Source organism: Struthio camelus, chromosome 6 (genome assembly GCF_040807025.1).
Source record: "Struthio camelus isolate bStrCam1 chromosome 6, bStrCam1.hap1, whole genome shotgun sequence".
In the NCBI taxonomy this organism is placed as follows: domain Eukaryota; kingdom Metazoa; phylum Chordata; class Aves; order Struthioniformes; family Struthionidae; genus Struthio; species Struthio camelus.
Genome location: NC_090947.1, coordinates 43,718,692 through 43,736,629, shown reverse-complemented (window position 1 = coordinate 43,736,629; position 17,938 = coordinate 43,718,692). Strand labels below are relative to the sequence as shown.

Below are 17,938 nucleotides of genomic sequence, written 5' to 3'. Positions count from 1 at the left end.
TTGCAGGATGACTTCCTTTAGCGGTTATGCCAGCTCATAGAATACTTTAAGACAGCATAAAAATTGTAGGTTTTATTTAACGTGTTTGGACAGCCAGTATCTTCAGGACTCTAGCCTCCCAGAAATACTGAAAGCATGCTTACAGCTATTACTGTAAAACTTAATACAGAAATTTGACTGCAGGACAAGAGAGTATCCTTGCTTGAGGTTTTCTTAGACTAGCGAGTGGCAAATGAAGTAGCGTAAACTCAGATTGTCCCTCCACTTTACATGTGCATTGATCAGAGAAGTTAAGTAGGTCAAAGCAGTTGGCCCCCTCCCTCTCTGCAGAATGCTGCAGCATGCATCACTGCTTGTAACATGCCACCTACTGTGAAGCCCTCCTACCATCTGGATTTCTAACCTATATGGTTATGTTTTCCACAAAGTATTATTTTACACATTGCTGCCTAGCTATCTGTTAGCATACTAATAGTCCAGATCCTGGGGGCCCTCAGAATGTTTGCTAGTGAACTGAATAATCACCACTTCCTTTCTCAGGCTGCTTTTAAACTGAAGGTACAAGATGCAAATACATGCTGAGGAAATCATTCTGAGGAGTATTTTCAGTATAAAAAACATTGAGATCTACAACAAGGACATGATCTTACCACAGAATGCGCTGAAAAACATTCGGGGAGAGGAAAAGGGTGGGGGAAATACCCCACAGAAGAGAGAAACACCACTCTGCTCCCTGTGTTATCACCTTTCATTCTCTAAACACACATTTCATAGGGAAGGAGGCTGAGAAAGTTATTGAACCTGACTTCAAGGGGACAAGGAAGGAACAAACATACTTGTGAGATGAGGAGCTGGCAAGCTGCTAGCTCCCTCTCGCTGGCGTTCATCTTCCTGTTGGAGTCTATCTGGGCACTCTCCAATTGCTTGCTGCGGTTCACAAGAGATTTTACCTCAGATTTCATCTTACTGATGTAAAGCCGTGCCATGGTGAACTCCTCTTCAATCACTCCGTTCACATCTGCTAACTAAGCACACAAGAGATTGCAGTCCTTAAGGTGTAGTTCTTCAAGAAAACAAAGCAATGCAAAGCAGTCCTCTTTCTGTAAAACAGTTGTCTAGAGCTAGATAACCTCTAGGGAAGCCCAGCAGCGTTCAAGGTCAATTATGGACCTTCAGGTCACCTTTAAAGGTGTTACATCACGCTGTTTCTCAGAATCTTCATCGATAAACCTTAGAAGCAAGAAATTAAGACATGTGGTCACAGTATGTTTCATCAACTTAGTGACTCAACATTTAAAGTAATGAAGCTCACCTGGCAAGAGCGTATTTTGGAGAAACTTTCTCATGTACCAGCACAGAACGTTCTTCTTTCAAGCAACTGAAAGCTGAAGCACATTTTCAAACTGCTCCTTAACATTGACTCCCCCTGAGGGGTCATGCTCCTTCAATAAGGAACTGCAGGACAGAGCTTTTGGACATCTCACCTGGTAAGAGGGTGGTAAACCCTCTTCTCTGTAAATATTAATACCATTCTATATATACACATATCATTTCCTTCCCTGGTTTAACACTGTGCCTTTCAGCTGTTTGTCTTTCTCTTCATGATTTTTTTCAACTATTTAATTCATGTAACACACCAATGTGATGACATGATGATTTTCCTAGAACAAGCATATGGGTAATAATGTATTTCATGTGCCTGCACCCTTTTTTCCAGCAGAGCCAAGGAGAAGGTACTGTGCTCCGTTATGTTTTCCCTACAGCCTAAAAAAAACGCTACTGCCTCCAAAACCCTCAATCCAATAAACACACTTTGAAAAACTGCTAATTGCCAACAAATTCAGATCTATTCTACTAAAGCCTTTTCAATCTTGCTCCATTTACTCTGACATCTGTCCTGTAAAATGCTGACATCTTGCTTACTGTAAGAATTTGTATCAAACAGCCTCCATTTGCAAAGATTTCCTCTTAGCCTTCCGATTAAAATGGCCACCAGGGGTTGCTGTAACATCTAGCAAAATTTGTTCTTGTGGTCCTGGAATCTCCATAAACATATCAGAGAACAGGAATTGTGTCCTCTGTATTAACAGAGGACTGGAGCCTCTGCAGATCTAATGGGGCTTTAGCAGAAGATCAACAACTCCCAGAATCAACCCAAAGCACTCCAGCTGCATATATTTGCTTTTACTTTTGTGAAGTATGAAGCAAGAATTCAGAAAAGATGCTAGCTCAAAAAACTGAAAAATGAACTAAAGGTAAGAAAATAAGAGTACTTTGTAAATAACTTGCATACTTCTTGAGAATACGTTTCTCATCCAGTTTTAACAACTGCTCTTTTATACAGGGTTTTGAATGGACAGAGATGACGACATTAATAGCATAAGAAACTTTCCAGGCCGTGAAAAGTTTATTTCACAGTGTGCCATTTAGCAATGGCTGCATAAGGACCTTTCTGAGGATCAGAATTGTGTTCATCTAGAACATAAGTGTGATAAAGTGAGCAGCTGCCTCCTATACCGTATTTGTAAACCTAGGAGTCAGACAGAAAGCAAATTTCAAAGCAAAGCTGGTCAAAATTTGCACCATCATCGTCAGACACGTTCAGATACCAGGCCTTCCACTGTTTGAGCAATATTCACTCCCATTCTTGCCTTTTTTCTTCAGAAGAAAGTGATCCTCTGGAATATTTTTCCTCTAAGAGCTAACATACAAAAGTTGAGCTTGCTCTAGCACATAAATATTTAAATTTATTTAAATATAGTATAAGTAATGTATTTACTGTACTAATACAGTAGTGTATTTACAACAAATTTACCAATACTGAAAAGCAATAGTTTTAAGTATCTTGTGTTTGGAAACACATGAGGTATTACGCTCAGAAAAAGTCTGGGCTCTCTGATGAAGCCAAACGCTGTTCAAAAGGTAAGAAACAACAAAGTGCAGAAAACAGATTTCATGCAGATGGTTTCCTCCAGGTATACCAGGGAGCTGTCAGCAAAGAACTCCGGCTTTAAGGCTACTCCATGTTCAGCTACATGGCACTTTTCAAACAATGGTTTAGCAGCCCGTAAGCCAAATCTCACTGATAAAGATCTGGGAATAGAGGGTCGGGCCAACTAACTAGGGAGTAATGCTGCGTGCATATTGTTTGTGGGGAATCCTAGTCCAGGTCTTGGCAAGCAGAGTTTAATAAATGCATCACTACACAGATGGGCTGTATTAGTCTGGCCCCAAAAACCAAGCTGCGAACGAGAGCGGCGTTTGTGCACACAGACACTGACCATCTCTGACCCAAAGACCTCTTCAGTATCTTACACTGTACTCTAACTAGGATTTAAATAGCAGTGTCCTGGCAAAAGGACTTTTGTATCACACATCTCCCACAGTAAGGTTTTTTTGTTGGCTTGCTTGTGTGGGGGAGGGTTTTTGGTTTTGTTTTTTTGTTTTAAAGATATTGTGGGAGGTGTGGGGGGAGGGGGGGAGGGAGTGATAAAAGATAGCCAACTTACTGTTTTAACATCATTAGTACCAATGATTCCTCCAATCTCTCCCAGGTCTTTAAGCAGCAAGTTTAAAATCTCTGTAGCTCTTTTCTTCTGATGGTTACTGAGTTCCTGCAACTGGCCCAGCTCCCTTTGGGTAGCTGTCAGAGTAGTCTGAAAAGGTTTAAAAGCAAAAGTTACCGTCCTCTCCTCAGATGGTCTTTATTCACACAGCAACTCATTAAACAAAACAGTTTCCTCTCTGGACAGAATAAATCTGCCAAACAACTCACTGTCTAGAGTATCTTTTCTTAAAGAAAAGAAAGATGTAGCTGTGAGTTAGTTCTGGTTCTATACTTAATTTCTCCATGCTTCACAGAAGTTCAATAGCACCACTTTTGGACATCAAGTCTTCTGCGATATCTAGGTTACACACTATTGTCTTTTATTTTCCTGAACATGCCTAACTGGCTCAACGTTCCTACACTTACTCCAGCAGCATACAGCTCCACCTTGCCATAATCCACTTTTGCAACTCACCAGCTAACAAGGCTACTTTGAATCTATTAAATGCAGTAAATCCTATAAGAACCTTATTTGCATAATACATGTCAAATAAGGTTAATCAAAGAGAAACAGGTATAGAAGGATATAATTTTTTTTTTTAAAAAGGGATTTCATAGTAATCTGTTCTACTGAAGTGGATAACAGAGTCCTATATGCTAGATGTGCATGAAAACAGATCTAAGATCTATACACACTTAGTTTGTGTATAGAACTAAGGAACAAAGATTTTTCTCAGATCAGATTTCTTCCTTCAGATTGACACTTCATCTGAAAAAAAATTTGAATTTTATTGATTTCTTCCTTGAGAATCCCCAACTCTACTTAGAATCCCTGTTCCACAGCACAGTGTCCAGAGAAACACAAAATTATGCAATTTGCATAAAGCAAGTTTTCACATCTTTCCTGGCATTATACAGTTTTTAAGTGATCAAATACAGAATGGTCATCTTTCACATTCAGTTCAGCAGCTGACTTGATGTACAAAATAGATGCTGCAACAGAGCCAAAATCTGCCATCAGCTATCACAGAGGTAGTCTTAATTTTTTCCTTTAATTAAGATAGAGGGTACCATCAGCAAATATGGATCTTTTCAGAGCTTCCCTGTTACTCCAATTTTCAAACTACATAACAACATACTTGGCAGCAGTATATAAGAGGTTCCTGAAACGGTATATAATTTCCTATATAACTGCTAGCCTAAGGAAATCTTTAAAAGAAGTACACAGTGAGGGTGGAGAGAAGGGAATCAGCACTATAAACTGCTTGTTCTTACACTCTTCTGTGCCAGCTCATCAGCCAGCTGCTCGTTGGCTCTTGTCTTGTCCTCCACTTCTTGGGATTTCTGGTCATAATTGACAGCTAATTCTTCGAGGGCTTGAAGGACCTCCTTCACCTCATCTTTCGCAGCTTCATTCTCAATCTGAAGACGGGTCAGCTCCTCTTGAATCTTCTCATAATCTCTCCTAGTGGAGGCCAAAAGCTGGAAACAAATGCCAAACAACAGAGGTGCATGAGTCTTCCAAGTATTCATTCAAAACACTTACAACTTTAAAAAGGGCAAAAAATAGATTATGAGAGAGAACACAAGTGAGTAAATGTGTGCAAGAGAAAGAGAGAAGAAATCCTGCTGCTGTACCAGAAACAGTATCAGTCTCAGCACAAGTGGGCTTGAAGCAAGCAAAAAAGGCTCTGAACTTCAGTGAAAATAAAAGTTTTAATCAAAGCCTGTTATGACACAAGGAAGACAGAGAAGCTTATTTTAGGAAGGATCATAAGCTCCAAATAAATTTTCTGCCCTCAACCCAATGTTGCAGCTAGGATAAAAAAAAAAACAAAATAAAACTCAGAATCACAGCTTTGATATGAGCCAGTAAAAAAGGCTCTCTGAGGTAGTCTCAAATGTCTTGTGGCATTATAGGAATATTATGATAAACAAACCTATGATGATTGTTTGAAGTTATCATCTGAAACACGGTGCTTCAGACAGAGTGGCTGCTCGTATTTGCTGAAGCAAATTATAAACTAAAAAAGAAAATGTAGACTGCACACACACTGTTGACTGTTTCCAGTTTGTAAGAGTTATTAAATTTACTCTGCATGCTAGTAAGAGAGATGCTCAAATCTCAATGACAGTGCAGATTGTAAGAGGTCAGTTGCTTGGTGCTCTCCTTTGCCCTCATGCCATTCCGTCTTCATAAAAGACATTAAAAAAAAAAAAGTCTTGAGAATTCAAATAAGTTCTTAACAGGAAAACAGACTCAACAGCAGTCGACACCAGTGAATAATAACAAAATAAATAAAAAGTACTACCTAACATTTATTATATACTATTATACTTACAGAAATAATTACAAAATCAGGACGTACTGCTTTATAATTCATGTTTTGATAGTAATGTAACATATAAAACCCAGTCACTGCATGCATGAGATAAAAGAAGGATTACCCTTGAGCCTGAATCCCTAAAAGGAAAGTTTGGATGTTCATTCAGAGAACTCACTTATTTCCAAAGCCTTCCAACATATGAAGCAGCATATTCCCGTACTGTAGCCTCCCCAGACAGTAGAACAAAAATCAGCCTTACTGATGTGTGCTGAACTAGCCAGAAGAACACTAATCACCAAAGGAGCAGAGCACTAACAATTAAAGCCTGAATTGACAGACGGGCTTTTCTTCAGGTAGGAACAAAATGAAAACCCCGATCAGGTGGGTGGAATCTTCCTGAGCTGACCTCTCACTGCTCGCTAACTCTTCCTCCCCAGGCCTTGAAGAAGTTGTGCACGAGATCCCAAGCCCACCAGAAACACCTAAAGCTGATCACATAAAAGGAGATTGTCGGAGAAGATGCTCCTTTTTAGGCTCAGAATGCTAATGACAAAAAGGAAGCAAACAAGCTAGCTTGTGAACACTGGCACATTCCCAAAGCAGCGAAGAAAAGATTCAGATGTGAGGGAAATTTATCTAGCTGGTAATACTGCAGCCTCAGAAGTGCACTCAAGTTAAAATAAATAAATAAATAAATAAATAAATAAAACCCAACCGTACTAAATTGCCAAAACCAGATGGCACATAAATATTTAAACATCAAAATAGCTTAAAATAATCTCTCTACTAAACACAGATGGAACTATTATTTACATTTACTCAGGAAAATTTCCGTGTGACTACTACTTCAAGTAAAAGGAAGTCTTATTTACCACCTAGAGCACAAACATCTCCCCAGAAGATTCTTGTTGACATAATGTTGGAAAATATACCAAGATTTAAAGAGGCTATTCATAGTATTATACTGATCATCATAAACAAAGAAATTATACCTAATGCTGATGGTTGGTTTGGGGGTGGGGAAGGGCAGGACCTCTCCACCCCGAACACCGCAGAGCTGTTTCTGGGTAGCTTCCCCACGTTCTGGTCTCCCTGCTCCCCGCTTTTGAGAAGCGGGTGCGTCCGCAAGAACCAAAGGGAGAACTGGATCTCATTAGAAAACAAGTGCTTGAACAAGCACACGTGCTTTGAGCAGTGCGGCAAGTCCCTGGAGCCTCCCAGCGCACCGGAAGGAGGCGGACGCCAGCCGCAGCACCTCACGCGTCTGCTCGCTATGGAGGGCTTACACGCAAGAAGCCAGGGTGGAAGATTCAGACTTTCCCCTGAAACACACAGGCTAAGAAACACCAGTGGTGAAAACGTATCAAAAGACACTAATATCAGTACGATGCCATCTGTGACAGGCCTTGTCTTTACAGTTAATCTGCTAGTTTAATCAACCAGAAAAAAAGTACTCTGGCTAATTAGGGGGAGGCAGAGTGAGGCAGCTGCTCTGCAGCACATGTATCACGGAGGTAATCACAAGCTCTAACAGAGAAGAGATCCTTCCTTTAGGGCTGGTGTTTACACACATGAGACAAAGCCTTGAAAACTTTAATTCAATTCCCATAAAGGGAAAAATTGGAATACTGCATTAGCTTTCAGAGGTAACAGATAAGACAACCTTATCAGATGAACCAGTAAAGCTTCTGAGCAAGCAACAAAGCACTAGTTTCTGAGAGCGTTCAATCAGAGAGCAAGGCTAGAGCACACGCAAAAAAGGGGAAAGAGCGCTCGGTAAGGCCAGGAGTAGGGGCCGCTGAGAACTGCCTCTTCTGCCAGAAGTACACGGAGCCTGGAACACCACGGAGACGGGCAGTAAGCTAGCGTACAGGATGTTCCCAAATACGATTAAAATCAAATATCCCCTCCACCCTCCCAAAGACGACCAAACAAAAACCACCCACAGATAGTCCAAAAGAATAAGACACAATAAAAAAAAAAGTGAAGGAAAAAAGTAAGGTTTGGATCAGAAGACCATTACAAAAGAGATGCCAGAAGTGAGATAGCCTAAATAACACGTCTGAAAATCAACACTGCTGAGAACACAATGTCACATTTGTACGTTACAGAGCTATGATACATTTGTATACCAACGGGCCTGAAAATGCTAACATGTAATACAGAGTAAGCAGGAGAACTTTACTGTAAGGGAATGAGAGCTTAACCAAGAAGTAAAATAAAACTGGTATTTCCTTCAGTGAGAAGGAGACCCTGAATCGTTTTCGGAGTAGTGTTTCAACTACAGCAGTGGTTTTTACACACACAGACATGCACATAAGAACACCACAAGTGAGTAAAACGTCCTACTCCAGTCCTAGGGGCCTGGGCAGCTGGGACGGGTATTCGTCTACAGAATCAGTTTTTCATGCAAAAGAAACCAGCATTCTGGAACGCTAATGAAAAGTAAACTCCCACACCAGGATTATATTTTTGGTCTGAACTTTCTTCCTCTGGTTTCCCCCCCAAGATTAAAAAACAACATAAACTCATATTCTAAGAAATACCACAGCAACATTTGGGGAACTCAGTAATTTAGCATTTCTGCCATATTTTGCAGCTTCAAAGCCTTCATAAACAAGTGATAGCCAAGTCTTATCTGCAAGTTAAATAATCATTTTCCCCACCTTAAAAAAAAAAAAAAAGCATAAACATCCCTTTTATGGATAGAAGCAGTAAAATAAAATAATTAAACTGAGTAATCCAAGATTTTAGAGCAAATCTGTGGCAGCACCAATAAGTGATTTTTCAGTCTCACAAGTTTCTTTTGATAATATTGTCTCTAATTGCCCATAACAAAATAGTAGACATTGGTAGCTTCTTATCAACAGTGATTTTCATACTTTCAAACTAGGAAGCCTATTAACTAGTACTAGTAGTACAGATCCATAGCAGCTAGGTACCTGAGAGGATACAGGCAGACTGAAAAACATTTGTTTTCCTGAAAAACAATGGCCAAACTCCTACCTTGGTTTCTCATTTCCAGCTTTACTTCTCAGCAGGCTGGTGTGCTACTGTAAGCAGTTATCAAGGCTTAGGGCTCTTGAGAGGATCATATTAAATCTTGAATTTAAACCTGTCACACAAGTTGCTCTTAGTAACTGAGATTTAGCCAGTTAATATGACCATAGCTAACCAACAGCTATTACTTAATCACTAAACAAGAGTCCCAAAAGCAAAATGCAGATTTCATTTTTACCTCTTCTTGATCCAGCATTTGTTGTTTCAGTTTTTCAGCCAACTGGCTCTGCTGGTTGATTTCATCATCCTGCAATAAAATAAAGTAGGATGTTTTTTAGTTTCTTTTCATAGTTCTGGTTTGATGCTTTTACTTCCCCTTTCCAGGAAAGGGAGCAAGTATAATGCCACAGCACAACTTGTCCAGGCACACAGCTACATAGTAAAAGCAACACATACATGACCAGTTATCTGCAGTGTATAGCTAAGCAGATGTGCCCCAGCCAGCAAATAAGACACTGAAGTGATAACTGCACCTTATAACTTGCAAAAGGACAGGTGACTTTTCCAACACATGTATACATCTAGTGCTTCCCTTTTCATATTTGAGTTCCAAAATCTTAATAACAGTAGCAAAAGAGTGAAATTACTTTCACAGGGAATGATCTGTCCACTGCTTCACTATAGTTGCTTAACTTCAAAAATATAATTCATGTATAACAGTAATTATGTATGTTTTCAAACACACACACACACACACACACTCTGTGCTCTAATTTCAGCAGAAGACAGACTATTACAGACCAATTTACCAATTAAAAAACCATGACCAGCTCTGAACGGCATTAATGAAAGAGGAACCTGAAACCCAAACATAAAACTTGGGCACCTCAACTGTTAAATTTACACCTTTCCTCCTCTGTCAAAGATCTTGACGGAAATATGGCCTGGTAATACTTATCCAGGAATCCAATTTTATTGTCATTTCACCTTCTCAGTTAAGACAACGTCCTCAGGGTTAAGAGCTGTTCCTAACTATAGAAGTGAAATGATGTACTCCATTGTAGGAACCCGTCCTCCAAGAAGGCACAGGGGGCATACCAAGCACAGCAACTGACAAAGTCAATCTCCTCTGCTCTTGTGAAAGCTACTCCTTTCAAAAACAAAAAAAACAAAAAACAAAAAACACACCACCCTCACAGAAGTTAAGTGGTTGCTTTCGTATCCTATCCTATCAGGGCCAACTGACATTTTGTTTCACTGGCAAGCATCTAATAGCTTGATTTCTGATAGCAAAGCTAGCTGTCGAGTAGAATATATTGAAGTGCTTGCAAATAATAAAATAACGCCAAGTAGAACAGAAGAGTGGTCCTCACTATAGGAAGTTATACATGTAGAAATCTTGTTTTTGTATCATGGAGATCAAACACCTTCTCATTTCCTATAATACTGCAGTAATGTAGGAAATTATGGTTCCTGCATTTTCTTGGTTAAAACTCAATTCTGCTGCTAGTTCCTCCAAGAACAACATAGGCTTTGCTACTTTTGACAGGGCAAGTGAAAGAATAACTGACCTTTTTTATTTAAATAGATATCTAAAAGGTATAGTGAGCTACAAGGAACATATTCTCCATTAGGGAAAAGCTGTAATTTTCTTAAAGAGCTCGACTGTTATTTTGAATGCCGCCAACATACTGAGATAAAGATTCTGCTTTCTGCATTTGCAATCAGACTGTGCAGAGGTCTCACGTTACAACGCATCAGAACGATGACTTATCACAACTATCCATCGCATACCCCCTGCTATTAAGTAACTTCAGCCATTATCATACAAGAATAGTAGGCTTTATCTGATATGTTCCTGCAAATTACAATTGAGAGTAAAAAAATAAATAAAAAGGTTTAATTTTAAGATTAAAGCTATTCTGAAAACTTTTGCTAGATGGCCTTTTAAGCTGTTCTCATCCATAAGTTAATAGTTAATGTTTTTGCATAAGTCTTTTTGCCACATCTTACCTTCACACAAGCCAAAACTATTAAGGACAAGCACTCAGTAAATCTATTAATGACAGCTTTTCTTTAAGTGCCAATGATATATTTCAAGCTGTACTAATCAAAAAAGCCTACTTGGGTCTACGACACCTGGGTTCCAGATAGTGCTTGCAGCTAGAACAGGATGAACAGAAGAGACTCAAAAGATGGTTTATATTTTTGCTTTAAAATTCTGAGATACAACAAATATTAAGATGGGGAGGGGGGGGAGGGAGACTATAACTCTGAGATAACATGACAGTTTGCTATGGAGGTACGGTATTTACAAAAATCACTTAAGAAAAGGAGGCTTTAAAAGCCTGTATCAGGCCCTTAAAGTTAAGGTGGAACTTGTCACTGATTTTCGGGAGAACGCTAACAAACTGTATCTGCAGAGGGAACGGAAACAGATAGCTGATGTGAAAGGACAACATCCATCTTTATGAAGTGGTAGTGTTTTGAATGTTGGGGCATTTCCCAGTTCCTGGGGCTCAAAGGATACGGTGCCCCAAAATCTGTGACTACCATACAAGCCTTGTGAGTAAAGCACCCTATACTCTATGGTATGAAGCTGTTACAAGATTAAAGTACAAGGTTCTCAGGCAAAAAAACATATACAAGCGGTTAGAAACTGGAAACTTCTCTCCAATAAAACATTTTCAAAACATTCCTTACAGCTATATAGGAAACGTAAAGTTTAGATATCAGAGGAGACCACTTTTCAAGAATAGAGGCACAACTACACTGCATTCGTTTAAGGTACTGCTGCTACCAGCTGTCTGTTTGGTCTCTCTGATAGGGTTCAACAATCCTCTGAGAGGCAGAAGAGGGCGAAACGGGATCTGAACTTCAGCCATTTCATTTCAGATCAAGATGCACATCCCATTCTCTGCTGCCTGTGCAGCAGGAACATCAGTCTCTGGCAGACCAGGAGGATAAACATGGGAAAAACCACATCACTGTCTAAATAACCTGCTTGAGCTTTCATAAATCCCTCATGGACGATGCCTCTCTTGCAGCTGACAGGAGAAGGAAGAACAGCTCAAATATATAACCAAATATATAACACAATTCTAATAACAAAATAAGAGAGACATCCACCCATTCAGGCTTAGGTTTCCATTTACACACAACAAATGGAGTCAAAACAAGCTGTTCACACCTTATCATCCAGCTGTCTGTAGAGACTGGCAATCTCTTCATCATATTTCTGTTTCTCCTCTGCTGAGATGCTGGCAACAACTGGTGTGATGTTGTCAATAATTGGGGTGTTATCACAGGGCTCCAGGTTCTTCTGATCCTTCGCACTGATCTGTTCATCTTCAGGCACAGCTTCTCCTACAGGCATACAATCCATGGTCATTACAATTCAAGAGATAGAGCAGCCTGAAACATGGACATCCCAGGACAGACCTTGGCTACGGCTGAGAGGTGCTCAGAAAAGCAAAGAAGGAATGTCTGTTTTGACACTGTGATCCAGCTACAGGCCCACTATCAGGTACAAGACAGGCAACTGCCATAAATAAAGGTGACAAAGTTAGGTACAGAAAGATGGCCGTTCAACCCCTACAGTCAGGGGAAAAAACAAAACAAAACAAAACAAGAAAATGTGGCAACAGTTCAAATGACTGATATCAAGAGGACTGAACTCCTGACTCCTCCCCTTTCACTCAAGCATTTTATAGATGGGATTAGCTCTATGGATTAACATAAGTGTAAATAAGGATGGAAAAAGAAAGGGGGGGGGGGGAAGAGACTTTCAGCCTAAATCCTACATGCAATTAAACGTCTCTTCTTCTCCAGACTGTAGATAGACTTCCTTATCAACTCTCCCTCCCCCATACTGAGTTGCTAAAGGATCAGGACAACAAGCAGACAGATGCATTTAAAACAATACTCACGTTCTACTTTGTCACATCTAAAATTAAATGGCATCGATCAATTTTCAGATGTTGCCTATGCATACCAGATAGGATGTTATCCCTACATATTTTCTTTCACAATGATTTTCTCTGAGGAATACTTTCTTCAGTAACTTAAGTGCATTCCAATTACTAGTCTGTTGCAGTTCAGTGAAGAGGGACAGGCAAGCTGCTCATGCCAGAAATTGAATCTACGTTCATTAGAGTCTGCCGAGAGACTCTGTAAGCTGCTTAATGCTATCTATATTATTCAAGGTGCGGGAAGGTTATGTTCTTCCTGTCTGCAGAAGAACCCCCCCCCCCTTTCCAAACACACACACATATCCCTGTTTCTGTGGAAAGCTATCATATTTTTGTCTTAACTAGCCATTCCTCTTGCCAAAACTGCATGGGCGCTATTTATCATACTAGCGGGAAAACAAGTAAATAAGGCAAATATCAAAATTAAAAAAAAGGTAGATTAATTCAGGCCTGAAAGCAAAAGAAAACAAAACAAAGCAGGGCATGAAAGAGCATGATCGGCCAACTAAGAAGGTAGTTTTTTCAATCTTGAAGCACGAAAACAGTAACTTCAAATCAAGAACCATAACCCCTATAAAAATATTACATTCAAAATACTCTTTGCCCTGTTGCTAGGGGCTTAATATCGTTTTAGATTATTAATGAGAAAAACGTAAGTTGATTTCTCATTGCTGCACTTCACTCAAGCAGCGTAAGAAAGGTGGACTCGCACAGATTCTGGGAACTTGCATACATGTCAGTGCTCCTCAGATGGTGGAGAACGTTTCGGGAGCCTCCAAAGGAGAATCTTAAGGTTTTCATTTCATTGGTGTATTTTGCTAAACACGGAGGCTTTCTATTTCCGATTGCCACACATGAAGGGAGGCAGAGAGCCTACGTTTGATGCAAACACTTGGACAACAATACCCTAACTGTAAAATACAGGCTAACTTGGGCTAACTTTTGCACTTCAATACAAGTCTGCTGAACTCCTACTTCAATGAGTACTAGGCTCAACTAGTTTCTACTACAATTTCATCTTGTAGTTTATTTTCTGATTTTATAGAATAAACTATACTTATAGAATATTTATGCATCTACTTTGTATATTATTTTCTAGATATAATTTCTGCTACAGTTTCATTTGGAAAGAGCGGTACTCTTATCCCAGATAATGCCATTTCAGAAGGTCAGAAAAGAAATCAATAGCATTTTGAATGCATTTAATGTAATGCTTGGCAACGCCAATGAGGAGAACAGGATAGAGGGAGAGAAAAAGGAGGTATGTATATTTAGACAAAACAATAGAGACAGCATGTAACAAGGGTTGTTTGCACAGCATATAGCCAGGGATCTGCATCATCTTTTTTAAAAAAGAAAAATAAACAGAAAAATAACACAACTACGTTCCTAGAATGGGAAGGAAATTAAAGAAGCCACATTTAGTAAACACAATGACACATACAGAACATCAGAGGATTACAAATTCCCAGCACTCCACAAAACCAACAACAGACAGACTGTTTCCATAGCAATTTTACTACGCTGAAAGAGAGATATTCCCTGTGCTGAAGTGGTCCAAGTCTCCAGAGAAAGGCACAGAACGCAATCACTAGGTGACTACCTAATATGAAAGGCAAGTAAACCAACACAGGCAGTGTTAGCTGAAAGAAGGAAATAATTTTTTGCTCTAATAAAGGTTAGGTGTTACCTCTTAAGTATGCACAGTAGAGATTTCACCCCTCATGTTCAAAACCGGACTTAACTGTCCAACGTTATTTGTGACTAGGTATGCAAAGATTATCACATCAAAAAAGTCACTAATACAAACCTACTACCCATGTGGTTACTGTGCGGTTTTGCAATAAAGTATCTTGTCTGGATAATCTCTTACAGGCAGGGGAATGCCTTCTGCTTAACCTATCTCACAAATATAAAAGAATGAACTACAATTCTAACCAGTGAGTTTAGAATTAGTATTATTTTTGTGATTTAAGGCAAGATTTAAACATAACGTAACTTAAAACTATGAAGAAACATACCCTTCGCATTTTACAGTACCTACCATTTCTCCACCTGTTCAGTTCCAACTCTAGATGCTGAATAACATTCTTTAGACTCTTGTTTTTGTCTTTTTCTTTCTCATACTTTTTCTTCCATTCTTCTGCTGTCAGCTCCAGATTCACAGAGACTGTGTTCTTAATAGTCTTAGCTCTGTGTAACAAAAATAAAAGCTATCAGTTGTACTGAGATAAGAGTTGCAAAGCAACAGTAAAGATTCAGAAATTTTTCTGTAAGCTAAACCACTGAAAGTCTGCAATTTATTTTCTAACGTGGAATGCCACAATTCAGTTCTCTCTCAAAACTTCAGTAATGTTTAGGCCTTCCTTGAGGCCTAAAGAACTCTTTCTATACCTAAATCCAGCAGTCAGTCACCAGTCAGGAATCGCTCTGCTTTTTGAGATTTCTTGGCAGAGCAGCAGCTCTGGAAACAGCCCTTAGATTAAGGACAAGAACAATTCCTGTCATAATTTTTCTACTAAATAACCTGTCACCTCTTTCAGCTTCCCCCGGCCTGGGACCCACAGCATGCTACCCCACACAAGTGTCTGGCCACAGGCTAACCCCATTACAACCATCCCTTAAATTCTATCGAGTCTTAGCTGTGTTTCAAACATTACAGCATGAAGGATGCCAACAGAGTGAAGCAGAGAGATGGAAATTTATCCTTTCTGAATGCCAAACATCATTTTCAAATACATTTTTGAAGGTGGAGGGAAAGGCAAAAGAGGAAAACCATTGGTGTGACTGTACAGGTTTCACATCTAACCTAGCTTGTACAAGGACATCTGGGAGCCTAGGCAAAACAAGTAGGAGGCGGTCTGCATTTGTATGTTCTGCAGTGTTAGACTCCTTGTCTCAAAGCATTTTCAGAATAAGTCTCAGTTCTGCAAGGAGACCAGTTATACACTGCTGGAAGGCTTAGATACTACCTTCACCGCCCAGCAATGAGACAGCAACTTCAAATTCCAGCCTGTGCCCTTGGGAGTGGTTAGAGACCTCCTACATGGTAGGGGGAAGTTAAAGGTCAGTTCTGAAATCCCTCATGTCTGACTTGTGTCAGGAAACGTTTGATCCTTCTCTCCCATCCCATTAGAGACCTTCAAGACCTAAGAGGATATTCCATAAGGGACGCTGGGACCCTGCCATACCTCTGCGGCTGGCAGCCAAAGGTCTATCTTGGAGATGCAAGAAAGCATTACTCTGCAGTATGCAGGGAAGGGAATGAAAATACTAGAGGAAACAGAGCAGTAGAGGACATAACAGACAGCCACAGGAGACTGGTGCAGAAAAAAGGCAGGCTAGAACAGAGGCAGGAGCCTTCCACAGTTTACAAGCCAGAAAAATTCAAGGCCTCAGCACGCATCTAGAGGTTCTCCGTGTACTATGTTCAAGCACACATTTTGTGTGTCCTGCTTTACTCATCACCAACATTTATAGCTGCTTAAAAGTGAAATGTAAACTTAATCCAAAATGCGTGTGCGTAATCCAACTCATAAATTACATTGTTGCTCTGACTAGGAAATTCATGGCAGACAGAGACCTCTTACCTTCATTCCCTACAAAGTTAGAGAACCGTCATATCTTGGGGGTTTGGGAATCCTCCCTTCATCTGTTCTTGCTCTTTCTTCCCTAAGTAAGGGGGGCTGTACTGGCAGTAACACATTTACATTTCAAGCTTGCAGGCTACTTTTGATGATAAAAAGTTTTACTGTACGTTATAGCCTAAAAATATGGTATCCAGGTAAGTTTTCAGGGGAAATTTAAACACGTCAGAATGTAAATGAAGGAAATGGCACTGTGGTTTGGATGCCAAGAACAATGTCTCAAGAGAAAAGTCTACGGAAACTAAAATTAAACAAACGTACACAAGGAACAAAGACTTTGCATCGCAACTAAAATTCTTCCTTTGTATCTCAATGCTTTCAAAAAAAATGACTAAAAATTGCCAGTGCAAGTGCATGATGAATGCTTTCCCTTACACATCTCCCTTTCCATTCTAAATCCTCCGTTTTTAGGGCCTCATCAGCAATACTATAACATTTAAAGTGCTGCTACTCAGCATCTAAAGTTCCCAAGTGCTTTAGTAAAAATCAGCTTGATTATAAACATAAAATCACAATAGAATCAGTCCCTACTTTAGGAAACCCACAGTGCTAACAGGGTTAAAAACAAACAAGCATCTACAGCCAGTTAGGGATGCTGCTGCGAGCCCTGCAGCTGGTCCTTTGTCACTCTTCCCATCACATACCCTCTCATACTTGGCTGAGAGGGACTGTCAGCAAAGAGAAAGCTTGGACTCACATCTCTACCACTGTATGCACATTCACTAGTTGCTGCATCTCCAGGCAAAACCACAAAATTTAAACCCTTCTAGTGGTAACGACCACCACTTTCTTATTCTGAAACTGCTTACTTCCAACAGAACCTAAATGATTGCATCACAAAACGCAAAGCAAGCAGAAAAAGAATGGAATCGCATCTACACACATATAAATCCACATATGAAAAGAAAAAACAAGCGAGTCAGTATGAATTAAGAAAGCTTTGAATCTTTGCTCTTCGCTGCTGAATCACCAAGCCCCTCCAAATGAATCCAATGTTATCAAATAAAACAGACTAAGCAGTGGAATAACAAACAAATCTACTACCGGTTTGTAAAGTACAGGCCGAAATGCCTGTACAAGAAACTACCCTTAGGAATCAGCTGCAGAAACACTGGTTAACCGTTCTTTGGGGAGAGCAGATGATCTTAAGCTGTTTTCTTCCTGGCTCCACTTAACGATTCTAACATATCCTTTAAGTGTGACCAGTTACTAAAAATCCTGAAGCTCTTATGTCGAGAGGAAAACTGTGCCCTATCTGTGCTTCATACTCCAAATTCTGCTCCAGGGATTCGCACTATGTGACAAGCAGGAGTTTTATTACTTTAGAAGAATTAAAAAAAAGTAAGAGAAATCAGTAATCGTACATGAGCTATATAAGCTCCAAATTAACGTTATTAATACGTTATTCAAGCCCTTAATACAGACAGTCACATTAGAAAACTAAAA

General features: G+C 39.7%; 1 protein-coding gene across 1 annotated transcript in view; it reads right to left on the bottom strand.

Moving 5' to 3' along the window:
* Window positions 1-17,938, bottom strand: part of KIF5C (kinesin family member 5C) — an 89,834-nt gene that overhangs the window by 23,148 nt on the left and 48,748 nt on the right. Inside the window, exons 11-16 of the mRNA XM_068949345.1 lie at window positions 14,890-15,038; window positions 12,065-12,240; window positions 9,113-9,181; window positions 4,823-5,029; window positions 3,510-3,656; window positions 837-1,025 (exon numbers count right to left, since the gene is read on the bottom strand). Coding sequence (XP_068805446.1) covers window positions 837-1,025; window positions 3,510-3,656; window positions 4,823-5,029; window positions 9,113-9,181; window positions 12,065-12,240; window positions 14,890-15,038 — 937 coding nt within the window. The remainder of the gene's footprint in view (window positions 1-836; window positions 1,026-3,509; window positions 3,657-4,822; window positions 5,030-9,112; window positions 9,182-12,064; window positions 12,241-14,889; window positions 15,039-17,938) is intronic.